Here is an 18,674-nt window from a genome sequence, read left to right as displayed (position 1 = left end):
GCAGAGACTTTGTCAGTCTGCTCACTCCTGGATCCCTAGTACCCTATGCAATTTCTGGTGTATATTAGATACTCTAAATTCTCACTAGAAGAACGACAGGAAGGAGAAAGGGAGGAAAGGAGGGAGAGAAATATTCTTCAACCGGTCATTTCTTCAAACAATCTTGAAAAAGTAAGGTAATGCATTGAATTCTTACTTTCAGTTTTCTCCCTAATTCCAATTTTTTTTAGTATATTAGGTATATTTCAAAAATTCAACAATGAGAGTATTAAACTTAGACCCATACATTTTAGAATTAAACTGTTATAGTTCACATTATGCAGTAGTTCTTAAACTTTATTTATAAGCAGTGAGCACTTTTCTTTCAAATGAAATTTCATATGGAATCCCAGTAGATAAAAGAGAGAAAAGCAGAACTGTGAGGGTCTCAGAACTCTGCCCTGGGATTTTGATGAACCAGTTAAAAACACTGATGTAGTCCAACCTGCTCCATTTGACCTTGCCCAAGGTCAAATGTCAGAGCCCAATCTAGGATTAGCGCCCAGTCTTCCTCCACACCAGTGCTTTCCTGCAGAACTATTGCGCTGGGATGTGAAGGTGGCTTTGAAGGCTGGTTCAGGGGGAAAGGGGTCTCCCACCTTCAGACCTCTAGGATGAAAACAATCATAGCTAACGTTTATTTCATGTGCTTGTGACCTAGGCCTACATGTGCACGTTAATTCTCCTAAGAGCCTACTAGGTGTAGGTACTATTATTATCTCGTTTTACACATGGACACAGGGACTTAGAGCAGGGAAGTGATGTGCTGAACCACAGCCCCTCCATGGGGAGGCCGAGGTGCCCCCGTGCTGCTGGAGACATAACTGCATTTTAATAGCAGGGAAAGTTGGCCTGACCAGTGCATAATTCTAGAAAACTTGCCCCAGGCCACACAAAAGTACGTGCACCTATCATCATACCTGCCCTTGAGTTGCCACTTTATTCAGTACAAGTTTGTGTCACTGCCACAGTTTCTGCTCAGCCAGCATGTCTCACATGTATGAATGCCACCTCAAAGGGAACAGCCTGGCTTCCAACAGAGCCAACCGCCAGCAGGAGCAGGACTGTGCTCTGTGCCGTTCAAGAGGATGGAGAAATGGCCAGCTCTGCCCAGCTCCTCCCGGGCCATAGTACACTTGCTGAATATCAATTACCATGGGCACGGGCGCCCTGAACACTTACTAAAATGTTTTCCTGGCGCTCGTGTGTAATGTAAAAACGGGAACTTAAGATTTCAGAACTTACTTCAAGAAAACTGACCTTTTGAAAATGAACCACACTTTGCTTGAAAAATAGTTGTCAATTTGTTTTTGACATTTGTTCCTTTACAGATGTGACCCTTCAATTATTCATGCTTACCAGCTCCAAAATGGAATAATAATGACCTCTCCCTTTAGGCTCAAAACCTCTCTCACAGTTTACGTAGCTCTTGACTAAGAAAGGCATTGACTAACAAGGGTTTTTGGGGTTGCCAAAAGAGTCTCATAAAAATAACCTGTTTATAACTTTTGTATGGCAAAGCCACATAGGCCATTCTTTTATGAACAATTGATTAATAGCACACGAGACATAAACAGCAACAGATGCTTATATTATAGATGTGATATCCAAATTACTAATAAAGAATTTACAGAAATGGCATGGCTCCTCAGAGCTAACCAGAGAAGGGGGATCTGGCCATCTGTGTGGCTCCAGCTGAAGAAAACTGTCACAGTCCTATTTCCTGTCACCAATTATTTGACATTTACCTCGTACTCTAAAGCAGCCTTCTAAAATGTGTTTGATTAGTTACCTCACCAGACATTATCCTTCATCAAACAACTGTGGTACCCCTAGTGCTTGACGTGACACCCAGGACATAGTAAACGCTCCATAAATATTTGATGAGTGAATGAGTCAACCTTCTGCCAATGGGAAAAAGAAGGATGATTTGGTCTACCTTTTGGATGTTCCCTGTATCTTGAAGATTTATTTAAGATACAAAGGATACCTTCCCCCAAAAAAGCAATATTGGTGATTAAAAGTAATAGTAGAAGTGAGCATTAATAAAGCACCTACTGTGTGCCCAACACTGTGTCGAGTTTTCTGTGCGTTACCTCACAATGACTTGTCCCAGCACTCCCAGGCATGGGGCTATGTTGTGTCCCCACTGTACAGGTGAGGTTAAGGTCACAGCCCGGGTCACAGACCCACTGAATGTGGAGCAGAACGCTGACCCAGGCCTGTCGGATGAGACAGTCTGCAACAGGACCACAGAATTCCCATTTAGGTCAATAAGAACTGTATGACTGAAATCTCCATTGCGATTCTTTTTAATTTAGGAAGTTCTCTTTATTAAAGCTTTCTGGATTAAAAAAATTACTCTCTTTTGTATTCTTCTTAGACCCACAGAGCCCCCACCTCAACTCACAGCTTATAAAAAGATTATTATTCATGATATTCTTGAATCCAGAGTCCCGCCCCTTCCTCTGCCTTTTGTTCTCTGATGAACCTTGGGGCCGGGAATATATTTTCTCTTATGCAGCTATCAGGGTCCTTCGGGTGTCCTCTCTGCATAGAAGTGATTGGGGGAGGGAGGGCTGGGAATCAGTGCTCTCAGGAGTATAAAGAGATGCCTTCTTTTCTGGAGTACTGGGAGCGAACCCTGCAGTAGAGAAGTAAACACATTGCTGGCTTCTGAGGCTCTCTCCCTTATTCCAGAGCCACACCCCCACCTATTTATTCCCCAGATGCACCCAGAAGGGGTCCTGGCCCAGGATGTGGTCCAGCTTCCCTTGCTAGAACTGGGATGCATTTTCCCCTCGCTGCAGTATGGCCACCTTGCCTGAAACCAGACACTATGGGCTCTGTAGGCTTCAGAGTTTTATAGTCCAGCTAGGGACCTTCCTTCATGTGTAACAAAATGCATTCAGAGTTGAAAGCCACATACATGTTTTGGGGGTTTTCCCAGCTTTATTGAGATATAATTGACATAATACATTGTATAAGTTGAAGGTGTACAGCATGATGATTTGATATACAAGCACGCATTTGAATCACTGCACATTTATTAAGTAGAGACTGCCTAAAAATAATGAAATTGCAGTAACTCCTATTTAATCATCTAAACCCTTCAACCTGTTACTTTAAATGGCATTTTCCAAGTAAAACACAATCACAGGTTTTTACAAAAGGGGTGATGTACTTGTTTCTGAAATAAAACCTGAAGTATAATCATGGCATGTTATTTGCCTTCCAAAACACAATATAGCTTTCTAAAAGAAGAAAGTATCTTTTCATCCTTTTTATTCCATTGTTGGTCATTTATCTTGCTCCCATTTGAGTGCACATATTTGCTGAAAACCAAAATTCAGCAGTTCACAGTGGACTTTCTCAGGTTTTAGTGCAAGTTAATTTTGCCCTCCTGTGAGATATGTTGGTGGAAGAGTTTGAAAGCGCCTGGTACTCAGCAGAATCTTATCTAAAATGTCATCTTTATTGATCCTAAGGCTGACTGTTCCCAGTGGTGATGCCTCACCATTGAATTGTTTAAACAATAGTGTATTTGTATGCACATAAAAATACAGTCAATCAGTTTTCAAGATCTATAAAAGGGAAAATACATTAACTTTTTAAAAAAAAAATTCTAGATGGCAGCATCAGAAAATCGAAAATCAAGTACAGTGTCTTGATTCAGGATTTAAAATCTGATAAACTGGTGCCACATCATTTATTCTTTTGATAAAAAAATCAAACAGATATAGTTTGGGGGTAGAGAATAAGGTAGAAATGAACATACCCCACTCATGTCTAACTCAGATATCTTATGTTTTCCATGATGATGATTATAACAACATTTATTGAGTACTCACTGTTTGTGTGCTGTTATCTTATTTAGTTCTCATAGGTACTATAACGGGTACTATCCTTACTGTACATCTGAGGAAACTGAGGCTCAGACTGGTGAATTTTCCCAATGTCCCACAGCTGTGAAGTGGTAGAAATGGGATCTGTCTCTATGAAGCCTTTTCTTCATATTTTATGTTTTATCAATGTTCCTGTTCTGAGTTACAAAACTGTCATAGCTTATAGTTCATGATTTATTTTATTATTGTTGTTATCCTTAATAGTAAGAGTAATGATCATTTATTGCACTATGCTATGCATATTATCCAGTGTCCATTTTAGTCTTTCACAAAACCCTATGGAATGAACATTGTTGCTCCCATTTTATAAATGAGCAAGTGAAGGCTCAGTGAGGTGAAGTAACCTGTAACCAGCCTAAGGTCACCCGGGGAGGAAACAGCAGAGCTCCCATCCATCCCCAGGTTGTTGGATTCTAGAGCTCAGGGCTATTCTTAGCCATGCTGCTGTTGCAACTCCCACTTTAACTCCTATAATAGCTGCTTTTGTTTCGTGTGTGCATGTCACATCCACAACTAGACTGTCACATCCACAGCTAGACTGCTCAGTCACGTAGCAGGCATACAGTAACTATTTACCGATAAACTGATTTTGCTCTGTTCTCTGAAGTAGCCCAAATATGAAAGGGATGATAGATCGAATATCTGAAAGTAAAGGATGTGTACATTCTCCTTTGATGTGCAGAAGTGACCTAAAAGGGGTCATCTTCAATATAAAACAACCACTTGAAAAGCATTCCCAGCCTCTCCTACTTAGAGGAAGGAGGTGGAGGCCGAGCCCTGGGGACCACTCTTAAGATAACAATAGAAAGGAAAAGAAAGGCCACCTGCCTTCTCTGAGCTCCTGTTCTTAGTAAGAAGCTGTGCACAGAGCTCAGGTCAGCTGCCACTGTTAATGTGGCCGTTAGCTAAGTCCTGTCATACTTCAAGGACATAAGCCACTGCAGCCAAGCATCCCAGAGACTCATCAAGGCACCACAGGGACAACTGGATCTGGTCCCCTGTCCTGTACAGCGTTCATCTACAAAAGCTCACACAAATGGTCGTCCTAGTTCCAGCTTCCCCCTCCCTCGAGGCCACGTTCCATTTCCTGGTCAGCTCCAAAGCTTAGAAAATTCTTCCTTGTGTCCAGCCAAAATCTATCTCCTTGAAACTACCCATTGATCCTATTGCTTGCTCCTGTAACCCCGCAGAATCTTCATTTCTCTCTCATTTGCCCCCCTTTTATGGACTTGAAGCCAGAAAGTCTGCTGTCACTGCCATCAAGCTTGCTCTTTTCTGGATTTAATAAGCCCAGTCCCTTCTGGCTTATTGAGCTATTTGCCTCTGCTCTCCCACATGCACTCTCATCTTTGTCAGTGATTTTTAAAATATGACAAATCAAATTTCTTTTGTTTCCAAACCTGATTTTTTTACATGTGGGACACTGTTACAATTTCTTATTCTTTTTCATGTTTAAATTCCCGTAATATAATAGCTCACAATTGAATGCGTTACACCACTTCTTAGTAAAAACATCAAGCTGATATGTTCAAAAGAGCACTGAACTGAGAGTCTGAAAACCCAAGATCATCCCTGACTCTGCCTCTGACTCACCAAGTGACTTCAGCTGAGCTATTTAGCTTTGCAGACGCTGATTCCTCATCTGTAAATTGGGCCAATAATTCCTGCCAATTTCACAGGATCATGAGGGTCAAATGAAAGAGAGACTGCTGTCTAAGCCGGTGAGGGCTCTACCAGGATATTAGGAAGCAAGGCAGACATAATCATTCCTCTGTTAAATTCCATTTTTTAAGAATTGCTAGAACTACATGCAACTCAAGAGAGTCAGCTGATTTCCTGTTTTGCCGATGTCACTGCACACTCCTTGAGAACAGTGCCTGTTTCTTAATATCATCATATCCTCAACATCTAGCTCAGTGCTTGGCACCGGGAAGGATCGAGCTAAATGTTTTTGGATGATCAGAAGATGGGCAGAAGAATGGCTGAAGAAACAGACCCTGGTAAAGTTTGGGACCCCATCTTGGCTCCTTTCCTTGGATGTAGCTCCAGTTTGTCACTGTCCTGACAGTATCCATGCACCAGTTTGATCTGATTTTGTTTGGTAAGATGTAATCCCACCATTACCACTGACTGCCTTCACTCTGGGCAGTGACACTTAAGATCACGGGCTTTGTTTCACAATCATTTATTCACCTTTCAAAAAACATTCAGTATTTATTGAGCCTCTATGATGTACCAGCGCTGTCCCTTGCCCACCACCTTCCAAAACTGACCCTGGTGAGCTCGTGACCCACAAGTTTGGTTTCTGTGGTCCTTAGTCACCTGTGCTAAGGCAGAGAGAGGAGGTTGTCTTAATCACCCCCTCCTCCCTGAGCCTGCTCTGATTTTCTCCAGCTCAGGGAGGTCTTGCCCTCCCAGCCTCAGCCTCAGAACTCCCATTATTGGATTTTCAGAAGTACTCAGAAGGCACTCATTTGCTACGATGGCATCCAGTACCCAAGCTTAGCACAATACTGGGCACACATAAGGTACGCAGGAAACAGCTTAGTAAAACAGTTTTCTTTCAATCCGTGCCATTTGTTGGAAACCAGCCAAACCTTGCTAAATAACTTAGGCTGTAGGAGTTCTCTTCATCCAAACCACGCAAATGACTGTCACAACAACAACAAAAAAACACCTCAAGCCATGTTCATATTCCCAGCAAACTTGACCGACCTTCCTACCACTGATTAAATTACAGATCACCTGACATTGTGTTTTCCATCTGTGTTGTATGCTTTATGTGTCTCATATGTCTAAACAACATTTTATTTTAATTCATGTTTATTCAGTAGTCTTCGTAGGATGTAGGAATGGGAACTGAGTTCTTTATTATGTCATCCAGTTTGCCGTGTTTTGCATTTGTACAGCTCTGGCCCATGAAGAAGTCTAGCACCGTGATCACAAAGTTTTGAATCTTGCTCCGGTTTCCCCAATCCTAATCCCCATAACCCGTTAGTCCTTTGGCCCTCTCGCTTCTGCTTTCCCCTCCCTGCCAGTTCTCCACACTTGGCTTTCCTTATCCTTTATAGTGAAGCTGCCCTTGTGATCACTGTTTCTTTTCTGTCTTGCACTACATGGTCTCATCGTGGTGGCAAGGCTCCCCGTCTTTCCAGCATTGCCATTCCGCCCACATAACAAAAGTCTCCCAGGAGGGATGGTGACTCCTGTGCACTGCCCTTCTGATGTTGCCATTTAGTAATTCCCGGCCAGGCCAGCAGCTAACTGTCTATGGTTCCCCTTCCCACAGGTGAAGAAGACCTGAGTATAGAAGAGGACGAAGAAGTGCTGACTCTGCTGTATGACCCATGTCTGAACTGTTACTTTGATCCCCAGACTGGGAAATACTACGAGTTGGTGTAATCTCTCCTTCCAGGGCAAAGAATGGCCACCCCTAGGCAGAGCCGGACAGAAGTTCTGACTCTGTTGACACCACAATGTGTGTGTCAGGCTGGTCCACAGAATCAAAAGTAACTGAGATTAGTTTTGTAAATAATGTTCACTGTTAAGAATACCAACATTCCTTTTGTAGATGCATGTGACTTTTTGGAACTGTGAAGGAATTAATACAGAGACAAGATTTTAGGACTTTGAAGTGGTTCGTATTTGTTGGTTCTCATCCTACATATAATTTTGTTTATTTTATATAATTTTATGTAAACAAATTAAGAGTTATTAATTCAAAATTTTTGCAGTATTAATCTGTAAATGATGGCTTGGTATACAGAAAATGTATTCTTGTTTAAAAGATATCTGGGTACCTTTTATTTTACTATCTATTTGTATCAAAAATAAAGTATGATGATCAAAAAATATCTCTTATTTTTTTAAAGATTTTTAAAACTATAGCTCACATGCAATATTATATTAGTTTCAGAGGTACACCATAGTTATTCAGTATTTATAAACCTAAAGAAGTGGTCACCATGATAAGTCCAGCAACCATCTGACACCGTACCATGCTATCACAATATTATTGACTATATTCCCTATGCTGTACATTACATCCCCATAACTCATTTGTTTTATACCTGGAAATTTGAACCTCTTATTCCCATTCTCCTTCTCCCCCCTTTTTTAATTTTTCAATTACAGTTGACATTTAATATTATTTTATATTAATTTCAGGTGTACAACATAGTGATTAGACATTTATATGATTTAAGAAGTGATCCCCCTGACTAGTCTAGTACCCACCTGGCACTATACATAGTTATTACCATATCGTTGACTATATTACCTATACTTTACGTCCCCATGACTATTTTGTTACTATTAGTTTATACTTCTTAATCCCTTCACCTTTTTCACCCTGCCACACAACCCCCTCCTATCTATCATACCAACAAATCTAGTACCCATCTGACACCATACATATGTATTACCATATTATTGACACTATTCCTTATGCTATACCTTACATCCCCATAACTACTTTGTAACAACCAATTTGTACTTCTTAATCTCTTCCCCTTTTTTCACCCACACCTCCAAGCCCCCTCCCATCTGGCAAGCATCAAAATGTTTTCTGTATCTATGAGTTTGTTTCTGGGGGATTTTTTTTGTTTGTTTATTTTGTTCTTTAGATTCCACATATAAGCAAAATAACATTGCATCTGTCTTTCTCTGTCTGATATACTCCACTCAGGAAAATACTCTCTAGGTCCATTTATGCCGCTGCATATGGCAAGAACCCATCCCCTTCCCTGGCCAAGCAACATTTTATTGCATATATGTACCACCTACTCTTTACCCATTCTTCCATTGATAGACACCCAGGCTGCCATCACATCTTGGCCATTGAAAACAATATGCAATGAACATATGGATACACAGGTCCCCTCGAAGTAGTGTTTTGGGTTTCTTGAGATAAATACCCAGAAGTGTGATTACTGGGTCCTTCTTTGTCTCTTCCTTTAGCCTTTGTTTTAAAGTCTATGTTGTCTGGTATCAGTATTGCTAACCCAGATTTTTTTGTTTTTTGTTTCTTTGTTTCCATTTTCATGAAATAACTTTTTCCATCCCATTACTTTCAGTCTGTGTGTGTCTTTCAATTTGAAGTGAGAGCCTTATAGGAAGCATATGTAAGGGTTTTGTTTCTTCTCCATTCAGCTCTCCAATGTCTTTTGATTGGAGCATTTAATCCATTTACATTGAAAGTAATTGTTGATAGATATGTAGCTATTGTCATTTTATTATTCATAACTTTGATTTTTTTTTTCTGTCTTAAAAAATTCCCTCTAAGAGTCCTCGTAATACTGGTTTGGTGGCAATGAACTTCTTTAGCTTTTTCTTGTCTGGGAAGCTCTTTATCTGTCCTCTTTATCTGTCCTTCGATTTTAAATGATACCCTTGCCAGGTAGACTATCCTTGGTAGTAGGTCCTTACTTTTCATCACATTGAATATTTTGTGCCAATCCCTTCTGGCCTGCAAAGTTTCTGTTGAGAAATCAGCTGACAGTCTTCTGGGAGTTCCCTTATAAGTTACTAGTTGCTTTTCTCTTGCTGCTTTTAGGATTCTTTCTTTGTCTTTAACCTTTGCTATTTTAATTATAATGTGTCTTGGTGTGGGCCTGTTTAGGTTCATCTTGTTTGGGATTCTCTGCACTTCCTGGACTTGTATGTCTATTTTCTTCACCAGGTTAGGAGAGTTTTCAGTCATTATTTCTTCAAATAGGTTCTCAATCCCTTGCTGTCTCTCTTCTCCTGGTACCCTTATGATGTGAATGTTGTTATGCTTGATGTTGTCCCAGAGGTCTCTTAAACTCTCCTTATTCTTTTGGACTTTTTTTCCTTTCTGCTGCTTTGTCTTGCAAATCGCTGATTTGATCCTCTGTTTCATCTAGTGTGCTGGTGATTCCTTCTAGTGCATTCTTCATTTCAATTATTGTATTCTTCACTTCTCACTGGTTCTTTTTTATGGTTTCTATTTCCTTTTTTTATGCTTGCTATCTCTTTGTTGAAGTTTTCACTAAGTTCCTTGAGCATCCTCATAACCATTAATTTGAATTCTATCTCTGGTATGTTGCTTGCTTCCATTTTGTTTAGTTCTTTTTCTGGAGTTTTCTGCTGTTCTTTTATTTGGGACGTATTTCTTTGTTTCCTCATTTTGGCTGCCTCTCTGTGTTTAGTTCTATGTATTATGTGCATCTGCTACATCTTCCAGTCTCGGCTGGGTGGCCTTATGTAGTAGGTGCCCTGGGTGGCCCTGGCACAGTCTCTCTGGTCACCTAAGCTGGGTGCTTTTCCCTTGTGTGGGTTGTATATGTCCTCTTGTTATATATGAGCCTTGATTGCTATTGGCATGTCAGAGAGTGGGATTGAACCTCAGGCTGACTGGCTGTGGGGTTTGGCCACATACAGCTTATGAGCTGCTGTGCAGGGGGCTGACCCCACTGAGTGGGATTCACCCCAGCAGGCTCTGGTGCCTGTTGAGACCACCCTTTGTATGTGCTGCTTGTGGGGATAATTTGGTGGTGCTCTGCTGTGGGCTGAAGTCAACCTCCAAGTATGTTGGCTCTGGGGCCTCTTGGGAGGGGCTCTGGTGCAGGCTATGTCACCCCCTACCTGTGACCAGCCAGGGACTACCTGGGAGGAGCTACAAAGCTTTCTGTGGTTGTTTGCTGCCTGTGCTAAAATTGGAGGTATGTGGGAGAAGCCACACTGCAAACTAAGCACGTCTGCCACATCTGCCACCAGTACCAGGCCTGGGGTAGCTCTGCAAAAAGCCAGGACCCCCTGAGCCCTGCTGCCACCTGCCAGCTCCCTTAAGGTTCAGCCACTGATAAAGCCTCATGCCTTATGCGAGTTGTGTGAGGCAGGGTCTCGGGGAATCACTAGAGTAGGAAGAGTCGTAGTCACCAGGTTAATGTAGACTCTGGTTTAGTTTCCATGCTGAGCCTAGAGCTACTCAGCATAAGCCTCAGTTGCCAGTTACCATCCACCTGGGGCCCACAGAATCCAATTGTTTTCTAAGAAACAGTGCAATTTGGGCAGGGCTGGCTCCTCGCCAGAAAGAGCCTCAGGTGTTGGGTGAGTTAGGTGGGACAGGGTCTCAGTGAGTCACCAAGGTGGAACAACAAGGTTCACCAGACCAATCAGATTCAGATTTGGCCTGTGAGGGCGGGCTCAACACAGGAAAGATGGCACCTGCCTGCCAGCTGCACAGAAGGATAACCTCGCACAGGGAAAATGCTGACTGTCCTCCAGTCCTCCCCCTGAAGCCACACACCTCAGGCTGCCTCCCCATAAGGCTCCGGTGCCTCCCAAGTCACCATCTCTCCGCCAGAGCCCAAGGTGAGTGCTTGTGAGTGAGTGAGGCTGTGCGCGGGCTGTTTAAGAGGACATCTGGGTTTCCCACAGGCTTGCGTCCCACCCAGATGGTCAGAATCCCCACTGTTTTACACAGCTGGATGTTGTGGGGGCTCCTCTTTCTGGCACCAGTACTCAGGCTGGGGTCCCTCACTTTTCCTGGGGGAAACTCTGCAGTGGAGATAATCCTCCTGATTCTCAACCTCCACCCAGAATGTGGTGGTTCATGTCTCCACCCCGCTACCAGTCTTGACATGGCTTCTTCTTTAATCCTTAGTTACAAAACTTCTGTTCAGCCAGACTTCAGATGGTTCTCCAGGTTGATTGTTCCAGAATTTAGTTGTAATTTTAATGTGTTCATGGAAGGAAGCAGGTCCAATGTTTATCTACTCCACCATCTTGGATCTCCCAGAAGAATACTTTTTAAACTGCTTGTTTTTATTAACCCCATTTTCTTTACCAGAATATTTCTAGATGATATTTACCTTTCCTTAGACTCTTAGAAAAGGAAATGTTACAACCTGGTCAGACTTTATAATCGCGTTTTATTGGCACTGGCCCCACTACTTCCATTTCATTATGGCTAATCCAGAGTTTGCCAAAGATCACAACATTGTTAATCACTTAAGCTGCTTAGCGCTGTGCTTTGCTTTTTTTTTTTACCTGTTATCTCTGAATTTTAATAATATGATCCAAATCTATTTCCATGTATCCTGATTTAAGAAGAAGTCACCCATTTGAACACCCCATACACCTCACTACAGCTGTATGTTGGGCCTAGAGAAATTGGGAGGTTTCCTTTGGTCTTCAAGGTTATGTCACTGTAATTCTGCTTGCTGCATCAGAAGGAAGAAATCGTGTGTGTCCTGAATTTGAGTAGATGCCCTTGAATTGTGTGCCAAGCATTTTGATAGTGAACTCAAGGAAGTACTTATATTAGCTGGCATGTTTTGTTATTTAATAATGATTTCTAATAAAGAAGAGTAACATTGGAAATGAAAAATTATTGGTGTATAGTTGGATTTAATGGCAGTACTATAATTTCATTTAATGTTGCTTGATAGAGGAAATAAGAGCTCTCTTTTGCAGGAGTAGATTTGGGCTCCTGTTCAAAGGATCATACATTATTTAGAACGATGTTTGTGTATGATAAGCTTTTAATCCCATTGTTCATAAAGTATACCTTTGTTATGAATTTCTCTCCAAGATCTTCATACTTACAAAATGCAAGTAAATATCTGAGGGTTCAGAAAGCATTCAGAATGATAAACTAGTTGCGTTATCTTGATTATGCCCTTGAAGATTGGAGTAGGGCACAGAAAGCCTTGTTCCTGCTTTAGTCAGTCTCAGGACCATCCACATAAATAGGGGAGTCAATTAAAAGTCTGTACCAGTTAAGACATGTAGTTACAAATATTCAAAACATCATAAGCTAAAAAATAAGTGTGGAGACAGAACCAGGAGTGCAGTTTCCAGGCTCTCAGCCTCACGTGGAAAGGTGCTGGCTCAGGTAGTAAATGGCCATCAACTGTGATTGGATGGCCATCAGCTGTGGCTAGTTGGCCGTCAGTTGTAACCAGTGAGCCATTGGCCACTAATATAACTGCTGTGGCTACGCTAGCAGCAAATGGGGGCTAGCAAGAAGATGGTGGCTGAGTTAGCAAGCACGGATTGCAGTTAGCACGATGGGTTGTGGACAGTGTGGCTCCTGCTTCCTGTGTCTCCAACCCAGCCTCCAGCGAGAATATAGTGGTATGACTCCCCTATCTATGGCTCCGTGGGTGTTCCTTTTTGGCCTCACCATGTACTGTATTCTTATGTGGGGAGCGGGAGCTGAGACCCCGCAAACCGCCCTGCATGACACATGGCACAGCGAGCACAGTCTCCCGCACGACAATAAGGACTTAAGAGTGCCTCATGAACCCCAAAGCAGAAGGCTACAAAGCCTCCAAATGGACTTGAGCTAGGACAATGTGGGGACAGAGCCAGGAGTACAGTTTCCAGGCTCTCAGCCTCACATGGAAAGGTGCTGGCTCGGGTAGTAAATGGCCATCAACTGTGATTGGATGGCCATCAGCTGTGGCTAGTTGGCCGCCAGCTGTAACCACTGAGACATTGGCCACTAATATAACTGCCGTGGCTACACTAGCAGAAAAATGGGGGCTAGCAAGAAGATGGTGGCTGAGCGAGCAGGAGTGGATTGCAGTTAGCACGGCGGAGTGCAGGTTGCGGATTGCAGAGAAGTGGACAGCAGGTTGCAGATAGTGTGGCTCCTGCTTCCTGTGTCTCCAACCCAGCCTCCAGCAAGAATATAGTGGTATGACTCCCCCATCTATGGCTCCATGGGTGTTCCTTTTTGGCCTCAACATATCCTGCGTTCTTATATGGGGAGCAGGAGCTGAGACCCCGCAGGCCGCCCCACACAACAAATGGCGCAGCGAGCAGGGTCTCCCGCATGACAGACAAGAAAACTATAGAAAACTGTTAGGATTCTTGAATTGCAAGCAACAGACACCCTTGACCCCAGAATTCAAAGACTTGTTGAACAATCAGACCCTAGGAGGCACGGGGATCAGAGTAGCTCCAGGGATTCTGTAGCAGAAACTAACAGTTTCTCCTGGTGATAGTCACCAAAATGACAGTGCCACCTTTTTCTGCCTTGAGTCTCTGCTCAAGGAGCAAGAGGCTAGTAGGTTTGATCTCTCTGTTATTCCCAGCACATATGGAATGGGAGTGAGATAGTCTCTGAAGGAGAAGAGGACCCTGTTAAGACAGAGAGGGATGGCAAGCAGGCAAAAACGACAGATGTCTACCCTGGGAATGCAGAAAAGCACTGTTACCTCTAATTCGTTTTGCACATCTCTTTTCTCTTTTTCTCTTCTCTTTCTCTCTCCCTGTAACTTTCTCAGCAATTCAGTCCAAGTGCCAGAACACAGCCATTCCCCATGCATTCAACCATATAGAAATATTACCTCTCAATTTCAATTCGAAAATTCAAAATTCCAATTGGCCTAATTGGTCCAATGGCCACCAGAACCAATTATTGTGGATGGGGTAAGAGGGGAAGACAGTCAAAGAATTTCTTGTAAACCAAGCAGACACTCCAAAAGTTATCTATTGCAAGGTCTTATTATCCACTTTTTATATTTTATTTGTCTTTTTTAAAGGAATAGCTTCATTTCTGTTGGTGATTACTACAGAAGAATTGAAAAAGAGAAACTGGTGTGCTTCACACTGCCAATTTCAAACCAAAATGGTACAGCAACTTCACTTGAAAATTTATTGACTGGGCTATTAATGCTTCACTGCTTACCAAATTTCACTGCTTGTTAGAATCTCCTGGAAAGTTTATAATAATACTGATGCCCAGCTTCCACCCCCAAAGAGTGATTTGATTGGTCTCAGGTGCAACCTGGGCATCAGAAAATTTTAAAACCTCCCCTAGAAAATCTAATGTACAGTCCTGATTGAAAACCACTGATATAGATTAAATCCAACATGATGAGAGAGCCAAAGTTTTGCCTAATGGCACAGGTACCAGTGGGCAGGAGTCTATATTATTATTTATTAGTTTCCATTTTCAAGACTTTGACTTCTGCTTTTCTAATAAATGTGTACTGAACATTATATCTGAAACTGACTATTATAAATGGAACCTGAAAAACTAGTTTGATTCAATATGGAAATACATCTTAAGATAATTTGGTACCAATTTTGGGACTGATTCAGTTTCTTATTTCATATAATTCAGGATGCAACCTGAAAGTGATTTAGATGTTCAACCTCTAAATTGTTATTTAAATACAGAGCCCAGGTAATGGAAATTATGAAAAACACTGCCAGCTGATACATGGCATCAGATGAATTTAGGTTCCCTGGTAATTGTAAGTTCACTCCAATTAACTTAATTTTATTTTCTATTAAAGGGGAATACTGACATATGCAAAGTACATAGACACTTTTACAAAGTAACATGCCCTATTGTATTTCTCCATATTTTTAGATTTAGCTTCATTTATATAGTCATTTCAACCACATCTTGATTTTTCTGAAGTACAAACTATGTTTAATAACCAAGAATAGTGTAGTCACAGATTGTACAACCTAAAGGACAATTAATTTAAAGAACTAATTTTAAAGTCGCCTTTTGGCTTTAATTAAAGATCTAGCTGCTGAAAGTTTCTGGACTGTGGGGACAGAGCCAGGAGTACAGTTTCCAGGCTCTCGGCCTCACGTGGAAAGGTGCTGGCTCGGGTAGTAGATGGCCATCAGCTGTGGCTGTTTGGCTGTCAGCTGTGACCAGTGAGCCATTGGCCACTCATATAACTGCCATGGCTAGCAGCGGATGGTGGCTGAGCTAGCAAGCGCAGATTGCAGCTCGCCGGGTGGATTGCAGCTAGCAAGTGGGATTGGTTGGTTGGCAGAGAAGCAGATGGCGGGTTGCGGATCATGTGGCTCCTGCTTCCTGTGTCTCCAACCCAGCCGCCAGTGGGACTATAGTGGTGTGACTCCCCTACCTATGGCTCCATGGGTGTTCCTTTTTGGCCTCACCATATCCTGCGTTCTTGTGCGGGGAGCAGGAGTTAAGATCCCGCATGACACTCTGCATGACATGGACTGTTCTTTTTAAAAAAAGAAAAAATGTTTAATGATAGCAAGTATAGTACTAAAACTAGGTTTATTCCAGGTTGCATCCTGTGACTGAATTTTCCATCAAAATGGCCAGAATAGTGAGGATTAAGAATCACCTATCCACATGTGGTTGTATTATAGGATTTCTATTTTCAACATCATTTATTTTGCATTCCAGAAAAGTCGGTCATAAAGAGAACTCTTGTCAAGCAAATCCTATTTTCGTTTTCTTCCATTATGATAGTTGAGATAGAACCATCTAATTGGGCCTAGAAAGACAGTCAAGATTATTTCTCTAAACGCTGAGTTTACAATTGAGAAGATTGAGATTCAGGTTGGGAAGTTAATTGTCCAAGGCACTCAGTTACAGAGGGGAGAAGGAATCTGTGATGCCTCGTGTCGATTCAAGATGATGTCACAGAAGCTGTGCAGGAGGCAGCAGAGGACACGGTGTCCTGCTGGAGTTGGGTTCTCTGGCACTCAGCGTTTCCTCTCTTTCGCTCTGTGCAGATTCTTTCTTCCCTCCATTGTCAGCCTTTCACATCAAGGATCAGCATTTCTCAAAGTGTGTTCCAAGAAACAAATTCCATTCAAGGTTAATCAATTTAATGGTAGTGGGCAAGAAGCCCATGGTCAAACGATGTTGGAAAATACTAGAGAAGCAGAAATAGTCATTTGTCTTTTCTGGAGAAGTTCTCAGTGGCTTTAACAGACTAACATGCATAGGAAATGTCCAAGGAGAAGTGAAGTATGCAGCACTTTTCAGATTTCTTTGTCCTCACAACCCTTTTTCAGTAGAGTATTGTGGGGACAGAGCCAGGAGTGCAGTTTCCAGGTTCTCGCCCTCATGGGTAAAGGTGCTCACTCGGGTAGTAAATGGCCATCAACTGTGATTGGATGGCCATCAGCTGTGGCTAGTTGGCCGTCAGCTGTAACCAGTGAGCCATTGGCCACTAATATATCTGCTGTGGCTATGTGAGCACAAAATGGGGGCTAGCAAGAAGATGGTGGCTGAGCTAGCAAGAGCAGATTGCAGCTAGCAAGTGAGGTTGGTTGGCAGAGAGAAGTGGACGGCAGGTTGCTGATAGTGTGGCTCCTGCTTTCTGTGTCCCCAACCCAGCCGCCAGCGAGAATATAGTGTTATGACTCCCCTACCTATGGCTCTGTGGGTGTTCCTTTTTGCCTTCACCATGTCCTGCGTTCTTATGTGGGGAGCGGGAGCAGAGACCCCGCATGACACCCTGCATGACAAGCATCCTAAAGGGGTTATCCACCCACAGAACCTCCTTTGAGAAATACTGCAGTAGATCACTGCTCCACTGCCTGGGAGCCCTGACTCCACCAGAACTCCCAGAAATGTGTCTCCCCAATTGGTTGGTTGGTTGGTTGGTTGGTTTGGAGGGGGTGTGGGTATGTGTGTGTGTGTATGTGCTAGTTGGTGGTGGTGGCTGTTTGGTGGTGGTGGTAGGTTTTCTGCTTTTTGTTTTTGTTTTGTCCACATATTTCACAGCCCCCTTCAGATTCACTTTTATCTAAAACAAGGTTTGCTGAAGCTGAACATTTCTTAAGTCAAAGGCTTTGTTCACCTAGGATGAAGAATTTTCTTTCTCATATTTTAAATTATACAAGCTTATAACTGTAGGTAATACAGTTAACTTACGGCAAAAGATAAATCTAAGTTAAAGTTCATTTGTCATGAATATTGGAGCTTTACATCTTAACTAATATTTTGCTTTGGATTTGGGTCATTTAAATATAATTTAAAATCACATTAAGTCAAAATAATTTGACTTATAAGAATTAAATAACCGAGGACTTCCGGAAAAATGGCGGCGTGAGGTGAGCCTCTGTAAAGCTCCCCTGGAATTTACAACGAATCGAACAACAAAAACTCCACAAAGGACTCCCTGCACAGCACACAGGCAACACGAAGAGGCCCACTACCGACTGAAATCACCTACAGGTGGGAGATTCGTGCGAGTGGAGGGAGGAGGAAAGGGAGAAGTGCGGAGGCGGAGCCGCGCAGGCGGAGGCGCAGACCTAGCTCAGTGCGCCGAGCTCGCTGCTTCCCGGAACTACCGCAGCTGCGGGAGAGGAAAGAACTCGGACTGCTAGGGCTCCACCAGGGCTCCACAGGGCTGAGGGGACAGCATATAACACGGCTGAACCCAACGCTCACGGCAGAGACCTCGGAGAAAAGACTGAGGGAAAAAGGCTGAAAACGGTGGTTTAAGCCCGCACTGCCAAGCAGAGAACGGAGCCTTAGGCACTGAGACTAGCTGCCCCCTCCCTCCCCTCCCAGAGCTCGCCCCGCCCCCACCTGCCCAGTGCTAGAAGCGAAACAGTAGCAGTGTCAGATCAAAACAACAGAAAATTTGCTATATTTGAGAACTGTGGACTGCAAACACAATTTCACAGCCCAACTAGTTCCAGCAAAGGGAGAGAGCTGTGGAAGCAGGACCGGCTGTGGTGGTGGTGCCGCCATTGCTCTGGGCCACCTCTCACAACTCACCCGCCTCTGACCCCACCTATCTGGGCGGATCCCTGCAGGAGTAAACAGAACTGCTGAAACCTACGGGCTCTGAATCAGGAGCTGGAAGAGCTTTGGAACATCAAAAGCTCTCCGCATACCCACCGGGACACTGCCCTGTGACCTAGATGAACTATTAACAGAGGAGAAGCCCGTCTCCCAGGGAATCCCCCATTGTGTGAGAAGTTGGAATAGTGCAGAGAAAACATAGCACTACT

General features: G+C 43.0%; 1 protein-coding gene across 3 annotated transcripts in view; it reads left to right on the top strand.

Annotated features, from left to right (window-relative positions):
- CFAP20DC (CFAP20 domain containing) overlaps nucleotides 1-7,796 on the top strand; it is a 256,111-nt gene extending 248,315 nt beyond the window's left edge. Inside the window, exon 17 of one of the 3 annotated variants that reach the window (XM_019724118.2) lies at nucleotides 7,234-7,796. In XM_019724118.2, the coding sequence (XP_019579677.2) occupies nucleotides 7,234-7,346 (113 nt within the window). In that variant the 3' untranslated portion in view covers nucleotides 7,347-7,796. The remainder of the gene's footprint in view (nucleotides 1-7,233) is intronic. The other 2 variants (XM_019724119.2, XM_074313195.1) reach the window with 2 other exon arrangements.
- Nucleotides 7,797-18,674: the final 10,878 nt, after the last annotated feature.

The sequence above is a fragment of the Rhinolophus sinicus genome, linkage group LG10 (assembly GCF_036562045.2).
Source record: "Rhinolophus sinicus isolate RSC01 linkage group LG10, ASM3656204v1, whole genome shotgun sequence".
NCBI lineage: Eukaryota > Metazoa > Chordata > Mammalia > Chiroptera > Rhinolophidae > Rhinolophus > Rhinolophus sinicus.
This window is presented reverse-complemented; position numbering and strand designations above follow the sequence as displayed.